Here is an 18,080-nt window from a genome sequence, read left to right as displayed (position 1 = left end):
GGCAGCTTCATCGATTTTGGCATTTTCACTGAAGAGGGCCCCAGGTTCATCGCGAGATGATAGTACATGTTCGTCGAGACGACCTCCTCTCTAATGAAGGGCTCCCTACTGCACACATGCCTGGGTATTTCAGGTGCGCTCGTTCCTCAGGCTTCAACATGTTCCGCCCATCCTGTCAATAGGGGCGTGCACCCGGTATTCATTGCACCTCAACTTGTCGAGAAATGACAGGACAGGACGGTGTGTCTTTGGATATCTCTCACGTTTGTTCCCCCGTTTCCCATTCACTTGTCTTCAACGAAGGGGAGCGAAAGGCAGCTGACGTGGGTGGCTCTCGCTCAGAAGCTCATTGGGGTTTGGGCGCCAGCTCCGCAGAGTCTAGGCCCTTTTTCGCAATCGGCCCTTTTCTCCTTCGCCCTCGTTCTCTTCCGCATCAACTGCATCTTCGCTACGGCGATAATATGCTGAGACACCTACAGCCAGATGGCCGAATATTTATGCGAATACAGAAGCGAGTTCTTGCACCGTTGTCTCAATTGCGCTCAGGTAAAAGGAGGACCACACCACCACCACATACACCAGCACTATGAGCGATGAAGTCGAGATCTCGCCAGCTAGTGCCTGACCGGGTAAAGCACGATGGGGCAGAAAGAGTCGAGCTCTCACGGAGTATTTCCCCAGCTACGTCAATACCATGCATCGAACGAGCCCCGTTGCGGGATGGTGGCCACACTTCAGAGTTGCTCGCATGCCGAGTTTCCAGCCCAGCTGGCGCCTTACAGGCTCGTCGCTAGGTACTTCCCCATGTTCTCTTCGCATAGCACCCTTGCTCAGGGCGGGGTCTCTCCAGAGTGGCGGGAACGACATCAGCGTGCATGTACGCCAGAAGATCGAGGTCACCAGCAAACTCTCACCAACCATCAACCACGATGATGCGCTGATATACGAAACCCGAGTCGATTTGGGGTTGAGCCCAAGAACCACGCGCCTCTTACGGAGTTTCTTGTGTCTGTCATGGCCTGATGTCTGCCCCCCACCTCGTAATCCCCAGCTCTTCCTTTGGCTTCCCTCGGTCCTGGGCAAATGTATAGAATAGGCTTGCGCGGTCCCCCTGGTCCCGCCTACCCAAGTCTTTCCATCTTCCCAGTCTCTCTCCCAAATCTGTTCCACTGTCCAGGCTAACAACAGTCTTCTCCTGACTGACCATGACCAAAGCAGCAGATCCCTACTACAACCGCAAGCCTGTTCCTGGTAAGGCTGTCGAAGGCTTCTGCGTCCCCTGATTCGATGCTAACAACGGTCTCCCGGACAGATGAACTGGTCAAGGATGTTGGCCTGACTGGATTGACACCAGAAGAAGAGTATTGGAACCGGGAAAAGAAATTCACTGCACATGGAGCAGATGTGCGGCGTTTCAGCAATAGTCTCAAGGGCGGTATTGAGCCTCTCAATGATCCCTACTATGGGCGGAAGCCAGTCAACGGTTCGTCGCTCCTCGCTTTCCGTACCTGCGCCAGGCATAAGCTAACCACGCAAACAGCGGCCGAGATCTCCAACGTGGGCTTCACTGGCTTGAGCCCCGAAGAGGAATATTGGAACCGTGAACGCAAGTACAGCGCCACAGGCGTCGATGTCAGGAAGTTCAGCAGCAGTAAAAAGGGCGGAATGGCACCTCAAGATGACCCATACTACGGTCGCCGACGAGTCTCAGGTACGATGATTACCGAACGCCCTCGCTGTTCTCACCTCTTATTCAATCTGTTCTAACCATTGTTCTTCACTATCAGCCGCTGAGATCGCCAACGTGGCCCCTCTTGATGCCCACATGACTCCAGCCGAACAATACGAAGTCCGCGAGCGGAAGCAATCCCTCTTCCAACTCTCCTCTGACCCGTTCGATATCATGGCCAACCGCAACCGCCAGTCCATTTCTGGAGCTACCACGGGGGCATCTGCCGCAGCCACGCGACGCCGTAGCTCTGCCGTCGCTCCAGACGCGGCTGCGGCGGCTGCCTCGCATAGCGGCTATCACGGTGAGAAGCTGGCGCCCATCGAGAGCCGGCCGGAGGGACCACCTACAAGCAGCAACAATGAGGCGGCCAGTGGACATACCTCGGACACATTGAGTAGAGACTCGATTGATCCGGTCGAAGGAAGCCACGCGCGAGCCTATGATGCCGTGACGGCGGGACATGATCATCCTGCTGATCCAGACAGCGTTGCGCCTCACGAGGTGCGATGAATGACGAGTGAGAGTCCAGCAAAGGTTAAGAGTCGAGGATGTTGTCATTGATGGAAAGACAGAAATGGATGAGGTGACACGAGCGTTGCGCACTCCTTGTTATATGGCAGTCCTTGCTGCCAACGGCGAAAGCGAGGGCGAAGTCGGTGGAGACGGCAAAGATGATACCCTTGGGCGAGAGGACCCGCGATGCGAGCGGCTGGCTGTGCGTTCTGTGTACCTGCTATGTTGTGCATTCTCTTCATAGTCTTAATCTACATTTCCTGGTTTGTCCTCAGAGTCGAAACGGTTCCGAAGCACTTTGTCCTGAATTGGAGGAGGGAAAAACACGCTTCGTCTTCTTCGCCACCAGTTCTACCTCATTTGCAGGGACTCGGACACAAGGGGGGTCTCGTTTACGGATTTCTTCTGGCATGATGCAGAAAACGTGTCTTCGAATTCGAAGCCGGACAGCTCAGACGTAATTGACAGCGCACACGCTCTTTCCCGCCTAGGAATCTCAATTCACGCAGAATACCTTTCGTACGCCCGCCTGCCAAACCGCCAACCCAGCTATGGTCTCTATTGTCCCGGAACATAGTCGTCAATCATGCTTTCTTAGAGTAAATGCAGCAATCCCTCCGGAACCTAGACCCCTTGGTTCGCGCACCCTCAATCCACCCACGAGTCTGGTAGGTGTTTGGCTCTGTCGGTCTTGATACCAGCCTGCTCGCGCCAGTGAACTCCTCCATACCCCAGTCAGCCACCATCCCGCCATGCTGCGCCAGCCTGCGAAACCAAATCAAGCCTACCATGGCGCTCTCCGATACCATCTCCGCCTTCCATACTGTACATGATCCTGAACAATGCAATTGGGGGCCGCTGTCGCCAGATTGACACGTTCCAGGCCTGGTCTGGGGTCACCAAGGCCATTCATAATCCACTCATATAGCGATGGAGATCGTCCACCAAGAAGAGCAATGAAACTCAAGGCAACGCTCTCCAGCATTGCATCGCCTGATCATAGCAAAACCTTATCGCGTAAAGACAGCAGACAAGGATCCAGTAGGCAGCCAGTTCAAACGGAGTCCCTAAAGCCCTCAAACTCCGGCACAAGGCTTTCCTCATCCAAGGCTTCCTCGGAGGGGTCCATGTCAAGTCTATCTCCAGGCACAGGGGACAATATACTGGACAGTTGATGCGATCCTTTTCCCGATAGTAGCAGTGGCCACAGTAGAAGCCGCTGCTATCCTCCTCGGGTGAATGGCACCAATTTTCGACCAGATATGCGTATTTCCCCTTCTTACTGAGCGACTTCCAGTGTTTCTCGGATATGCCAAGTCCGTTGCGGAACCTTGGGCTTTTCGTCCTGCGCAGTCTCTCCCAAAAGTATTCATGCGACCTCGGAAGGATTTTGGAGCAGCGATAACAGTAGCGGAACTTGTCCTTGGGGACCCAGCCGTGTGCGAGCCGTACATAGAGGGTAGGCATCTGAGGCAGGATGAAGCTGTACCGCCGATCGTGAAAGCGCAGCCAGTCTAAACGGGTGAAGTGTAGGGTAGGCAGGGTGGAGGAAAGTAGGTATTTGCACGACAGGCCGAGGCAGACGCGGTCAATGGGATGAAGATGGCCAACAATTTCGAGAATGATCTCGGGTGGGAGACTGGTAATGTTCGTTCGTCTTCGAGAGGAGCAGGCGGAGGAGAGGCTCGTGACGGTGATGTCGGCGTTCTTCCCATCTTCGATGCTTTCCCTTTGCTCACCATCCTCCACACAAGATGTCAAGTCGAGCTGCAAGGAAGTGGTCAGTTTTGCGGCTGCACCCTCGAAACAGACAAGATCTTCAGGAAGATACCTTTGGAGGAACGCGGAATAAGAGAAGAGGGTCTGCAGGAAAACTGTCCCAGAAACTGGGAACCTGTTCAGATTTGCGTGACCGAGGCATTGTGTCTCTGTTGAACCTCGCATTGACGGGAATTTTGTGATAAAAGAAAATGTCGCTTGCAAATGTTGGCTGGGAATTAAACGTGATGAACCAGGTTGGACGACGGGTAAAGCCTCGTGGCTCGCAGCGGAGCGTTCTCTTCTTTTCACAGAACCTGCGGGATAAGGCTGGGCAGAACCAAGCATGAGAGCATCTGCCTGAGCCGTGGTCGGTCCAGAACCATTGTGCAGTGGACAGGGCGGCAAGCAAGAAGAAACGCAGGCCGGAGCTATTGGGAAGATGCTTGTATGCCTGGCATTGAAAACGTGGCGGATGACATCCCCTCCCAAGATTGGCTCACCGGCTGCAGGCGCGTGTGGTTTCTCACAGCTTCTGCGGAACTGGGCGGACAACGGGGTTTAGGACGAGGGCAAACGGAGAGGGGAGCGTTCAAGGATCAGAAACCCGTGGGTGTTGTGTCTGCAGGAGAAGACAGCCTGGTGACCCTTGTGGTTGTGGGATTTCTACCAGTGGGAAAAAGAGGGAAACAGACTTGAGCGTGAAACATGCCCATCCCTCACAGCCTCGAATCGCACCCCGCGAGACCGCTAAAGCTTGCTTCTTGGGCTCAACTCTACAGATGCGGTCAGGCTGCTAGGTTTGAGCTATGCCAATCGATGGGAGGAGCTTGGGAGCTGCCTTGCAGGGGCCAGGCGCATTAGGCTCACATGTCAGCGGGACAACTGGGAGGTCGGTGTGTGAGGCACGAAGTGGGAGGTGCAGGGCGCAGGCAGAGACGGAGGGCAGAGGCAGAAGCGGGGCAATTCACCTCAATTCGACTGGCAACCTGGGCGCAGTTGCACCTGATCAACCCCGCCTTTTGCCCGATAAAATCAATGACGTCCTGGGCACCAGCTGGTGTCACTAGCAGCGACTAAACCCTCTAGCAGCTCTTTAGATTGAGTAGCAAGCTCTTTAGTGCACTAGTAGCTGCTAATGCCCGCCAGCATTTACGACCTAATATATATATATATATATATATATATCGCTCTGCCCCAGCATCCAGCTACAAGCCCTTGCCAAACCGATCGTAGTCTTGTTCATGCAGACCGTACTCCTGGATGCCGTCCTTCACAGCCCCGTTCCCCCTGTAGAGAGAGTTCTTCATGTGCTGGAAGTCGACTTGGGGCTCGACCCAGCTGCCGTCGACATCGTTTCCAAACACGATCGAACCCCATTTGCGGCTCAGATTCTCACTCATCTGTGTGAAACCGTCCACTTTGCCCCTGCTCATCAGATATTCCAGCACTGCGTTGTCCGCATCTCCTTCGGCGTCATAATACCAGATTGACTTGGCCGTCTCGATGCACCGCGCCACCGGCCAATTCCGATACTCGATATGGCTGTGCTCCTGTCGAGCTGGGTTGTGCTCCCAGCGCGCAACTTCAAACCTGCCCGCTTGGTTGCGCTTTTCACGGTCTTCTGGTTGCGTCAAGGTATACATCAATCCGGAGTGGAAGCTGAGTTGTTGCTTGATCCATGCTTTGGGCATCCGTCGCTGTTCAAACAGAGTCACGGCTTCGGGCACATTGATCGCGCCCCGGGCCACTTCGCTGATGACCTGGCCCAGGAATGCTCCATCTTCGATTGCTGTCCCCGCACCTTGGGCCATATGATTCTGCATGGCATGGACCGCATCGCCTATCATGACGATGTTCTTGGCTTTGTTGGACCAGGACGGCATTCGGGGTGTTTGCAGCAACGGCCAGCGTTTGGTGTACTTGACAAGACGCAGCAGTTTTTGGATGAATGGATGGAAGTCGGCATAGAATCTATATGGAGACCGTCAGCGGGGTTTGGCTGAAGCTTTGTATAGTTACCCATAGAACTCTTCAACGTCGATGTCTTCCATTTTAGTCACATAGTCTTTGGACTCGGCAGCGGTCACGACGTTCAGCTCTTTCCCTCCGCATGTAGGGTAAGTCAGAACGTAGCTATTGTTTCCGTCAGCAGGTCAATCAACTCCGCGGCTCGAAAAGAGAGGCTTCACACCCTTTTGCTCCGACCCAAGTGTCCAGTCTGTTGCCGACGAACAGCCTCGCTTCGGGAATTTCTTTGTATATCAAGGCAAATGGCAGAACACCTCGATAGGCACATAGCTTGTTGGGCGCATATGGCATGACGCCGGGGTACAGATACTGTCTGACGGTAGACTTGAGGCCATCTGCGCCAACCAAGAGATCAAACTCGTAGCTCTGTCCGGAGGATGTGACAACCTTCACCGGGGACGAGGTGTCGTCAATTTGTTCCACTCTGGCCTGGATGATCAACTTGACTCCATGCTCGGATGCAGACTGGGCGAGTCCAGTGTAGAGGTGGTCGCGACGCACCACCCACCAAGGAAAACCGGCTTGCTTAGCGACCTGCTTTGGATCCGTGCGGCCGATCAGGCGTAGTTCGCTCCCACAATCCCAAGTGTTGAGTTCGTCGGGTTCGATCAGGTCGTTCTCAATGATCTTGTCGACGCCCCAGCGGATCATTTGGCGAGATACATTGGGATGGAGCTGGATCCCGGCTCCAATCTCTCCTATGTCCACTCCCTGCTCGAGGATGGTGACGCTACACCCACTGCGGGCAATAGCGATGGCAGCTGCGAGGCCGCCTATACCGGCACCAACTATACCCACTTGAAGCATCGGCATTTTGGTTGTCTAGTCCTTAGAATTTGAATCCAGGGAGGACACCGTGGTATTAATACCTCTTCCGCCGACAGTCAGCCAAAGAGGGATTGCGAATCGCCCGGTGAGCTGCGCCCTCATTCTTGTGAGGGACATTCGTGGAGATCCATCCATGACTGTTGGAGTCGCGAAGTCCTCCAAACAATGCAACTCCCAACCCCGGTAAGCTGATCTCCCCCGCAAGAATGGCATTTGCCGACGCGTTCCGGAAGAAATTGGTAAAGAAGCCTGTACCCTGGCAGCAAATGCGAGCTAGTACGGTACTGATGCCGAATCTCTCGAGTCCCTCTCGCGTAAGACGGTATTCAGCAACGGCATAGGAACATGGTCTAAGGAGGCAGTATCTTCTGCTCTTGGCAATAGTAATATTCTACAGATGATGCACAAAGTACGAGAATTCCGGAGTTAAATGCTTCCGCGTCCGTATTCGCTTAAAAGGCTCACCAAATCTTTGATGGACGCCGCTTACTGTTCACGTCAACTCGAGTCAAAGGCTCGAAATGGATTGAGGATACTGCATGGACCCCTGCTACCATCAATGACTTTAAAATATAGCTTTTGGACTCTTCTTTACCTCACTGCTATCGGGGCCTCATCCAGGCTGATCTGAAAGTTGTCAGAGCAGCCGTTATCGAGCTGCAGAATCTTCAGCATGGCTCTCACATCTCCTTTGTGCTATCGACAAAGAGGGACTGCTTTTAATCGCCCAAGGGGCCCTCAGTAGCTCTCAAGAAGAGAACTCTATCCGTCGTACTCCATTGAACCTCGTCTGAAAGTAATTGGTTCCTCATCCACTGTACGGGGTCGCCTCGCACCCAGTTCCCTTGCAATGGCATTCCCCGTTTGTCACACGTTGACCTCGAGCAAGTACTGCCTCGGCCTTCACAAGTTTGTGAGACACTGGAGGGGCATCGCTCTGCTCGCGCGAGTTGAGGGTGGCACAGCGCGGCCTCACTCCCGTTCTATTCCCAGTGGGGTGCGAGCAGTTGTTCCTTAATTTTGTGGACTGCTTGAAGTGCTGGAAGCATATGAAGTCTGTTGGAGCCAAAATGCAGTTCTGCAGGAAATACTTTCCAATATGGTCCAAAGTGAAATCGTCAATCAATTCTTTGCGGGAGACAGGCCTCACGAGCAAGCCGAGGTGCTGTTCCTTCGCTCAGTGGTAGACGCAAGGCCAAATCATCCGGCCCTGATCGGTAAACCTCTCGTTGGTGTTAACCCATTCCTACAACACTCGCCTTCGCCTATTCGACAAAGCTGCCTCACTTCTGTCAATAGACTTCAACAATCTTTGTGATTCAATCGTTGCGAGAAACGGTGTGTTGACGGGGTGGCCCCCATGTTCAGAACAGCAACTCGACTGATTTGGGCTTATATAATCGTCTGTATAAGACATAGCATGTCTCTGAAACCTGACCCAGAGATGGACACAATCGCACAATCGCCAGTTCAACAATGCGCTGCTCAAACTGTTCGACAGAACTATGAGAGGGTATACCGAATCTCAATCTCCGCAGAAGGTTAGTTCGTAGCTCTGCAGAGTCGGGTGACGTGTTAAGACGCCTTCGAACAAATGGAGTACGATGCGTGGAGAGTCTTGAACAACAACGAAGGGACAGAAATTTACTGAGCTCACTGAGGCGTCGCTGAACCAGACGTTTAAGTGAGAGGTAGGTTTACTTGTGGCTGATCGGGGCGGAGCTGGATCATCATTAGCGGACCTCTGAGCTCAGTATATTGCTCAGGTACGCGTTCGTGGAGTGCCTGGTTAGAGTTCGGGTACAAAGCAGCACTCGCTCACGTTTCTACAATCCAACCGTATACTGCAATTTTGGATTGTTCGCGAGTGATCTGGGAATGGTAGGGGAGAACCCCGCAGCCTTTCCATTTTTAACTGTGCTGTCCTCTGCTTCCTCGCCAAGAGCGAGCACGTCGTACCGAGGATCCTCTGTTTGCTGGCAGAAAAGAGGTCGGCGCGGTCGAGGAGCCGCGCGGCCGATCTCCCTAGATAGAAACGGCAATGATTCGCTCCGAACTCCATTGGCACGTGGGTGTTTGCTCTTGATCGTGGGTTGGAGCGCTAGCTAGAGAAGTCGATTTCCAAGCAGCTCAGCCACGTCCTACGGGGAAAAAGGAACCAATGGTTACATCGACCAGCAAATTGCGTGGTTCAGGGGGTACTGATGTCGGCTTCCATTTTGGGACGTTCTGGACGCCCAGGTGGAGTTTGTGGAGTCTCCTCATTGGTTGTATGGGCGCCAAGCATTGAATCAAGCTCCACTGCCATGAGGCTATCTGCGCCTCCTTTTCAGACCTTCTTGAGCTATTCCTTTTTACCTTCCATCACACTGACTCACCCAAATTTCGCCATGTCGGTAGAAGACCTCGCTTGCTTCCAATTGACGATCCGACTCGCGATCGGTTCCCAGGTTACATACGGAGCTGCTCCCATACACCCGAACGATCAACGGCTCTTGGGTCTCCGCACCCTTTGATTTAACATGGGGCAGAAACTTCTGCGCACCCAGGCGGATTGAAGGTGCCTTCGCTCAATTTGGGCGAGGTAGCCTGACTCTTCTCCATACGTATGCCTGCGCGCTCTACGCCGCATTGGTCGGATTCCCCGGGTGTTGCAGTCTCCTTGAGCACCTCATCTCCCCTAACCGATTCGATGAGGTCAATTTGCACGAAACGTGCCACCTCTGCGGCGCTTTGTGGCAATGGCGCACCACAAGCACTATCGGTGGGACCTCGAATAGTCCGGAGTCCAGATACCCGCCATGGCGACGCACTGTGCCTGCTTCCGAATATCTATAGGAAACTTGTGTTGCCTACTTCTCCCTCCTTTCTCCTTTGTGTGCTTTGCGTCGCCAGTCCATTCTTTACCTCACGTTCGCGTGCCATTCGTTTAACAATATGCCTTCCTCATCACTCTTTCTGAGGTCGAGCACCACACTCGTTTCTGCTTTGTTGTTGCTTTCTTCTTCTGCTTCTGCCACTAACACGTACTATGCTCTGGACACTGAATATTCTGGAACGAACTTCTTTGACGGATTCAACTTTTTTGCTGTACGTGAAATGCGGCTCTTCGCGGGTGGGTCTTATCGCTGACGAGTGTTGAAGGATGCCGATCCTACCCATGGTTTCGTCACGTATGTCCACCGAGGATCACTTTGCGATGTCGGTCATTGACAGCAGGCAGTTACGTCGACGAGGCCACGGCCGAGGCTGATGGCCTGATCACTTTCAACGGCGGCTCGGCCCAGATGAGAGTCGACCACAAGAACCCATACAACGGCAGCGCACCTTACTCGGGGATCAACGGCGTTGGACGGCCGAGTGTCAGGATTGAAAGTATCAAGTCATGGACACACGGTCTCTTTGTTGCCGACATCAAACACATGCCAACAACAAAAGATGGCAGCGGTTGCGGAGTGTGGCCGGCATTCTGGACTCTTGGTTCCGGCACATGGCCGTACAGTGAGTCTCGCTCATGCCTTCTCTTGGACTTCGACTTGAGAGGGCCAAAGGATAGGCGAAGTTCCCTTCCCGATGTCTTTAAGGACAGAGTTGCTAACTTTTATGACCTCAAGACGGTGAAATCGACATCATCGAGGGTGCGAACAACCAAGGCACTGACCTAACATCTACCCACGTCGCCGGCACCTGCGTCATTTCCCAAAGCCCCTTAGAAATGACCGGTACTTCGAACGGTAACAATTGCCAGTACGACGTCAGTACTGGCGCCAATGCGCAGGGCTGTGGCGCTTTCGACACCAGTTCCTCCAGCTACGGATCGGGTTTCAACGCCAATCCGGGCGGTGGTGGCGGCGTCTACGCAATGGAGTGGACGTCGGACGCGATCAAGATCTGGTTCTTCGCACGAAAATCCATCCCCTCGGATATCTCGTCTGGAAAACCCGACCCCTCTGGATGGGGACTGCCAGCCTCCATCTTCGACGGGCCAGGCTGCGACATCGACGCCAACTTTGCCGACAACAGAATCGTCTTCGACACCACTTTCTGCGGTGATTTTGGTGACGCGACCTGGTCCAGCGGCGGGTGTGCAGCCAGCACCGGCCAAAGCCAGTGCTCTGTCTACGTTGGCAGTAACCCAGGCGACTTCAAGGATGCGTACTGGGATGTCAACTACGTCCAGATATATCAATCCCAACCGGTCACCACCACCTCGACAAGTACAACCACAACCACCCTCGTCACCACAACGAGACCCCTGTACACCCATTCAAGCAGCTCGTCGGAAACCACGACTCCTAGTCCTGTCGTTTCAACCACCAGCCCCGTCGTCCCGACCACCACGCCATACGTACCACACACAACCCCCAGCAGCACTGCTGGTCTCCCGCAGACAACCTCGTCGAGATACCTCTCCGTGGGACCTTTCTACAATACCACCAGCAGCAGCACGAGCGGCAGCGGCAGCAGCACGTGGAACGACTGGGCGCCAACGACAACGTCCGATCCTGTTACCAGCACATGGGAAGACTGGTCTGACCCCACGACAAGCTCTGTCAGTTCCAGCACGTCCAGCTCATCGAGCTTCCAGTGGCAAGATTGGACTACTTCGACCACGACACCCAGCGATCCCGCAACAACTTGGGGTGACTGGAGTGATGAGGGCTCGGTTGTGACCGTCACAATCACCAGTAAGTCTCAAAACTCACCGCCTTCCTCTCTTCTTTAATGCCCCCTAAAAAAGCAGAAATGAGAAGGTGTGCTGACTTTTGGCAATCACAGAGACGTGGACGGAGCCTTGCTCCACAGGTTTTACCACCAAGACCACTACCATCACGACCACGCACTGCGGGTGCACTGAGACACCAGTGCCCACAGCCTGCATGACGACCAAGACCTTCACGCCGTCGGCCGGATGGCCATTCAGCACACCCATCGTCGCCAGCGTGCCCTGCGCAGCACCCGCCGGAACCACGTCGCCCGTCGCAGCCACCTCGACTGCCCCGGCACCAAGCGGGACCTGGGGCAGCCAGCCGGTCTCCCTGGCGCCAACGGTGACGGAGGGATCGTGGGGCGGCAAGCCCGTGTCTCCAGTCGCGGCAGCCTCGACCGGCACGGGTAGTGGCGCGTGGGTGAGCCCGAGTGTGACCCTCGCCACCACCTTGACCGTGGCTCCCGTGCCGTCGTCGTCCGCGCCCGTCGCGGCGGCCAGCAAGTCAGCGACGCCGGTGGCTCCCTACAGCATCGCCAGCAACGGCACCTGGGGCGCCGCCGCCTCGAGCACCAGCTCCTGGGTTGCCCCGTACACGGGTGCCGCAGGCCGCACGACATTGAACGCCTTCACCGCCATGCTTGCCGCTGGAGCTGTCGCGCTCGGCATGTTCGCTTTGTAAACGACCATATTGCGATGTCTTAAGGAAATAGCGAGTTGGGGTGCCAAATGACTTGATCATTTTATTCCAGAGATGGGCAGACCGGTGGAACAGAGAATATATTGGAGAAAAGGCCCCATGATTCTCTTTGTGTAGGGAGAGAACAAACCTCGCACCATCGCCGTTGGACCTATCAAGCCAAACGCCCCTCTTCTTCAATATTTCCCTGCCTTTCTTCCGGCTTGACGTGTATGTATCTATCTCTCTGACAAAGGGTGGTACTTCTCGAGGCCCATGTGTTTGTTTGCAATTCTCTTTTTTTCAATTCGACATATGACATTCTAGAGAGCGAAGAAAAGAACCAACCCACCAATTTCGATGCCAGACAGATTTTTTATGAGTGATGAAATGTTTTAATGGTCCCCTGGAAACAATCGCTTGGAGAAAGAAGAAAAGACTGCTGCACGATCCCAGACATCAGAATTCTATTTTGCTTTGCATTCGCTTTCGATTTCTTCGTGGTCTTTTCTCTTCTCCTGAAACGGGTCGCACTCGCACTCGCACCATTTCTTAGGACTCTTGCATCTTTCAGTATCTTTTCGTATTCATTGCATCTATGGATAGTTGATGTGGTAGTACAGTGTTCCAAGTCTGATCTAATATTGCGGTGGATGCACATGTTTGGCAAAGATGACCTTCCGTGCGTATAGGATGGCGTAGTGCATCCCGACATGCTGGCCAACGGACCGGGAGGTCAAGAATATCCCCATGTGTTTAGAAATCCTCAACGCATCAACCAATCGATCCACTCGGTCATAACTTCGTAATGTCGTTGATGGTCATGCAAACAGTCAAAGTATCAGGCCAACAACCACTTGGCACAAGCTCAGCAATCGGCCGCGGACATGAAATCATCGGTTCTTCCTATTCTCCCATCCATTCATAGTACGCCTAACTCCAAGTGTCTTCCTAACAACTCCTGAAGCAAAACTTGACGAAGCCGACCGGCTATTTCCCATCGAAGACATAGTTGTCTTGTGCATCGTACTCGCAGGTTTGGTGAGGGTGTAATTCGTGAACGTGATTGAAGCATCACCTGCAATCACTTTCTTTGGAACGTTCGCATCCCTCGGGGTCTGATTCCCACCAGCAGCATCCTCTGGAACATGCAATTCCCGGTCTTGCGGCGGAATGGGGGGAGGTGATGAACTGTACAAGCCAGCATACCGATTCTTAGAATTTGTGCTTGGTTCTTTCGAAGGTGCAGGACGTCCTTGAACCATCCCATTCCGGAAGTTCAATTCATGCGAAGACAACTCCTCGGGGATGCTACGCGTGGCTATACCTCGATCTTCACAGCTTTGGTTAGAAAGCGCACTTTCATGACCCGGAGTTCCGTGTTTATATAGCCCGGGGATGTGCGGTCGGACAGTCGATTGCAGCAATTGAGGTGCTTGGGAAGTGGGCCTTGAGAAGAAACTCCCGATATTTCCCTGTCCGGAAAGCGACTTTGATAGTTTCGGCTTTTTCTGAGGTGGGAGAACATCAGACGAGGATCTCCTGAGGTTAGAGGCGCTGCTTTTGAGCTGATGACTGGCAGTGGTAAAGCCCAGCAACATGTTTGACGAAGAAAAGGCGTCGACATTAGTCATGGTGGTGATTAATCCAGAGCCAGCAGAGTTTGCCGTGATATTTGGTCTTGAAAAGGTCGAATAACTCCGAGATTGCTGTTTTTGAGCAGCAAGGACCTCTGCCAGTGGCCTGCCGAATTCTGTATTGCCTTGCGTGACGCCAGGAAGCATCGGCGTAGGTCGGCGGCTGCCATCGGCTGGCCAAATGTCATCGGCAGGACTTTCTTCGCCCTTGATTCCTTCTAGATTCTTTGCTAGATCCTCCTGAGATGGCATAGGCCGTCGAAGAATGCTCGCTATATCTTGAATTGCGCGATCATGGAATAGTGGACCAACTTGGGAGAGATGACGGTGAATTTTCAGCGGGAGAAATTGAGTAAGAACGGACTCGGCTTGATCCCGGGATTGCATCACAGGAAAAGTCATTGTCAGAAGAGCCTGAGCTCGTGTCATGGCGACGTAGAGCAGTCGCCGTTCTTCATCAGTGTTCTCAGCCCGGGAATGAGGAATGGAGCCTTCATAGACAGCTGGAATGAATACGACGGGCCACTCAAGACCTTTGGCTGAGTGAATGGTTGAGATGGTGACGCGAGGTTTATCCTTGCCTTCCTCGGCATTCTCAACATCGGTCGAGAGGACGATGTTCGCCAGAAACTGAGCCAGGACTTCCTGGCCACCATTGGAGAGTTCCTGTTCCACGCCCTCTACAGCCGCTAGAGGTTCTTCAGTGGCGTTCTGTAACAGAACCTCAGAGGCATGAGTAATAAGTTCTTTGACGTTCTCGAGTCGATCCTCGTGGTCATCCTTGTATTTCTTCTTCAGAAAATTCTCAAAATCCAAAGATTCGACAACGAAATCGATCAGTTTCGTGGGGACCGTAGCTGCAGGGTGCACCGTATTCATCTTTTGTCTGCCGGTCCTAATGAGACCCACCAGACGGCCTAGTTCCTGTTCTGCAGGCTTCGAAAGCCTCTTTTCGGGCTTCAGATCTCCCGTGAGGACCTTCTGCACTACAGCCCAGAGCGAAAGCTTATGGTCTTCCCCAAGCTTGATCATTTCGGCAACCGAGGTGTCTCCAATCTTGCGTGGTGGTGTGTTTATGATGGCAACAAAGGCCTGATTGTTGTCAGGATGGCTGATAGTGCGGAGGTAGTCGATGATGATCCGGATTTCCACGCGGTCAAAGAAACGTTGACCACCGACCATGCGGTAAGGAATGCCGGAGTTTGCCAACGCTCGTTCAATTAGTAATGAGAGATAAGCCGATCGAAGGAGAATGGCAAAGTCAGAGTGCAGAAATAGACCTCCAGTCATGGTCATCGTCCTCTTGATCTCGCTAGCAATCCACAAGGCCTCCTCATTCGGGTTGGGCAGACGCCGAAGCACCGGCTGGCTTCCATGGCAGTGTGTCGCTTTCATTTTCTTCTGCGGACGGTCGGTGTCTTGTTCAATGACAGCCTGGGCAAGTTTCAGCACGGCCGATGCAGAGCGGTAGTTTTCCTCCAGATTGATGACCACTGTCTCGGGGTAGAAGGCTTTCATTCGTCGTAGATTCTCGATCTCTGCAGATCGAAATCCGTAGATGCTCTGGTCCGGATCACCGACAATGGTGATTTTTCTGTTTGCCGATGCCAGTAATTTCATCAATTCGAACTGCACAATGTTGGTATCCTGAAACTCATCGATCAACAACGCTTCGATGTTGGACACGCAAGCTGGGTATGCTCGCAGAAGATCAACACATCGCAAGAGTAGGTCGTCGTAGTCTAGTAGTTTGGAAGTTGCCAATGTCTCCTCATACTCGTGGAAAATGGTTATGAACTCTTGGTCCTTGAGTTCTTTGGGTGGTTTCTTTGGAAGGTCTTCCAACGTTTTCCCTTTTGCCTTGTGGCTCGAAATTCTGGCTCTCGCAGTTTTTGGTTCTATCGACAGTTTGAGACGCTTGATGATTCGCTTGATTATGCTATTGCTGTCTGAAGTGTCTGCAATCCCAAATCCCTTGGGTATCCCAACGAGGTGACCGTATGCGACTAGGTAACGTCGACAGATGGAGTGGATGGTCCCGAGAACCAACTTAGACTCGAGTTCACAGCCGACAAGGCCTCTCAGCCTTTCCCGCATTTCCCTGGCGGCTTTGATGGTGAAGGTGCAACAGATGACATTTTGCGGGTTATGACCATAATGCGCAACGAGGTAGGCGACTCGACACGTCAATGTCTTTGTTTTCCCGGACCCTGGAGGGGCCAGCACTTGGAGGACAGATGCCGGCGAGGTCACCGCAGCCCGCTGAGCGGCATTGAGCCCGACGAGGAGCTGCATCTCGCATGGATGTCGCGGTGGATGGGAGGCTGCGTTGGACAGACCAAGAACGCGTCGGACCCAAAGCTGGAGAGTCTTGGCAATCGCGAAATCAGGTGATCGTCGTGACGCGTTCGGCACTATTCGCACTTCAAACTTCTGAATGCCAGCAACCACCTCGTACACCAGAAACGAGTTACGAAAAGGCTGGTCTGTACACTCATTATGGGTGATCCATGCAGTTCACCCTCGAAGGCCCCTCTGATACCACTTTGGCCTCCTCCTGTTGACTCATCGAGTTCGCGGTCACGTAGAACACGAACCAGACAGAGCATGTCCTGAGCACATTTTAGCCTCTACACACTCTTTCAACACCAGCGCCTTTGCGTTCAGTCGACAGCTGATGAGATTCAGTTTGTCATCAATTATGGGTACCCTGCTAGCTGTGAGACTCGTTCGATGCCCGCCAAACCAGGGACGAGTACGAGCGCCATCCACTCTAGACACAGTTGCACAGGTCCCGGGAGTGTTAGTTCGACGTCAAAAAGAGCAAGGATTTTCAAGTATCTGAATGAACATTATGGCTCAGACTGTGGTACATCCTACCTGAAACACGCTGGACATCTTTCTCGAAATCTGCCACGAGGCAGGCTGCCTTTGACCCACTTCTCAAGAACGTCCTTATATGAACATGTGAGAAGCATGATATGACACAGAAGATACTGGTTGAACCATTTGATCACAGTGCAGCCATGGTCAGCCGATGGCCTTTGAACTTTGTTTCTTCACGCCAGAGGGCTAATCGTCGCGTCATCCATCGCCAGGTGAGTGAATCAAGGTAAAATGTGGCTGGTATCCTCATTCTGGTCTTCATTGCCAGACCTTTTGATGTGAATACAAGACACGAACCAGCCAAATGCCTGAATAGGATTTTTCTTTTGGCAACGCATTCAGACTAATGGCACAATGCCTGAGTCTCCCATTCAAAGGTGAAGAATTGTATTGGCTGCCATCATTTAGATCCAGATATTGTTCTTCACGAACCAAACTTCACGGTAAGCCAACTCGAGTTGTTCCATTCTAGCTCTTCTGTGGGAAATGTACAAATACTCCGTCTTCCTCTGTCTTGTGCTCCTGTTCTACCTCATCAGGATACTCTACCACTTGACTCGACAAACTCGACACAATCACCATCAGCTACAACAGAAACAACACACTGATCTCGACGTCTCCTGCTCTGCCACCAGCAATCAACACCACACATACCAGAACACTCCCGCCACATAACATCTACATCCTCATTGATCACCATGGCCACCACCACCATGTCTTTCAACGGCTCTCAAGTGCTCATCAAGAACCACAGTTACGTTGTTGCCAACCGATCCAAGTTAGGTCTGGCTACCACCCAACACAAACCCAATCAAGCCGTCTCAAAACAACCGGCATCCCCAAATCCAAACAAAGTCGTCAAGCAGTACCTGCCACGTCGACGTGAAAAGGCTTCCCTCTTCCACAAGCCTCAAAAAAGACGCCCCCTTGGTTCCATGACAGCCACCAAGCTCAACACTCTCGACAACGACAACGACAAGTTGTACGACCTTGTCGAGCCTTCCGCAAACATGCGGCCTCACAAGGACATCTACACCGTCCCATCTGCTCGTGGCCACAAGCCAAGAACTGTCACCAAAATCATGGCAGTCCCCAAGTTTCTCATCGCTCCAAGAGCAATCGACAACTCTGGCTCCAAGGCATTGTTGGACTTGATAGAGCAAGGAAAGGCAGAGAAGCAGAGACAAAAGGAGATCGACTTGCTGTTCAACTAGGACAGTAAGGATTGAAGGAAGTGGGAAGACCAGCGCCAACACCAACACCAACACCAACACCAACACCAACACCAACACCAACACCAACACCAAC

The 18,080-nt window shown here is 53.0% G+C and overlaps 5 protein-coding genes across 5 annotated transcripts; 2 read left to right on the top strand and 3 right to left on the bottom strand.

The window, feature by feature from the left end:
- The first annotated feature begins 1,101 nt into the window (after window positions 1–1,101).
- On the top strand, window positions 1,102–2,506 carry PV07_06103 (uncharacterized protein). The gene is made up of 4 exons (XM_016393050.1): window positions 1,102–1,251; window positions 1,313–1,483; window positions 1,541–1,711; window positions 1,788–2,506. The coding sequence occupies exons 1-4, from the start codon at window positions 1,206–1,208 to the stop codon at window positions 2,240–2,242; spliced, it is 843 nt and encodes a 280-aa protein (XP_016250569.1). The 5' UTR covers window positions 1,102–1,205; the 3' UTR covers window positions 2,243–2,506.
- Window positions 2,507–2,640: 134 nt separating this feature from the next.
- On the bottom strand, window positions 2,641–4,730 carry PV07_06102 (uncharacterized protein). Its single transcript, XM_016393049.1, has 2 exons — window positions 4,077–4,730; window positions 2,641–4,012 (listed from the first exon to the last, which is right to left on the bottom strand). The coding sequence occupies exons 1-2, from the start codon at window positions 4,164–4,166 to the stop codon at window positions 3,209–3,211; spliced, it is 894 nt and encodes a 297-aa protein (XP_016250568.1). The 5' UTR covers window positions 4,167–4,730; the 3' UTR covers window positions 2,641–3,208.
- Window positions 4,731–5,211: 481 nt separating this feature from the next.
- PV07_06101 (uncharacterized protein) lies at window positions 5,212–6,847 on the bottom strand (the record flags this gene model as incomplete). The annotated part of the gene is made up of 3 exons (XM_016393048.1): window positions 5,212–5,977; window positions 6,026–6,139; window positions 6,198–6,847. The coding sequence occupies 3 exons, from the start codon at window positions 6,845–6,847 to the stop codon at window positions 5,212–5,214; spliced, it is 1,530 nt and encodes a 509-aa protein (XP_016250567.1).
- A 2,837-nt stretch (window positions 6,848–9,684) lies between these two features.
- PV07_06100 (uncharacterized protein) lies at window positions 9,685–12,857 on the top strand. Its single transcript, XM_016393047.1, has 5 exons — window positions 9,685–9,952; window positions 10,007–10,035; window positions 10,086–10,363; window positions 10,477–11,550; window positions 11,642–12,857. The coding sequence occupies exons 1-5, from the start codon at window positions 9,800–9,802 to the stop codon at window positions 12,250–12,252; spliced, it is 2,145 nt and encodes a 714-aa protein (XP_016250566.1). The 5' UTR covers window positions 9,685–9,799; the 3' UTR covers window positions 12,253–12,857.
- Window positions 12,840–16,184, bottom strand: PV07_06099 (uncharacterized protein). Its single transcript, XM_016393046.1, has one exon. The coding sequence runs from the start codon at window positions 16,179–16,181 to the stop codon at window positions 13,143–13,145; it is 3,039 nt and encodes a 1,012-aa protein (XP_016250565.1). The 5' UTR covers window positions 16,182–16,184; the 3' UTR covers window positions 12,840–13,142.
- Window positions 16,185–18,080: the final 1,896 nt, after the last annotated feature.

This window comes from Cladophialophora immunda, assembly GCF_000835495.1.
Source record: "Cladophialophora immunda strain CBS 83496 unplaced genomic scaffold supercont1.3, whole genome shotgun sequence".
NCBI lineage: Eukaryota > Fungi > Ascomycota > Eurotiomycetes > Chaetothyriales > Herpotrichiellaceae > Cladophialophora > Cladophialophora immunda.
Note: the sequence above shows the minus strand (reverse complement) of the source record. Positions and strands in the feature narration are given on the sequence as shown.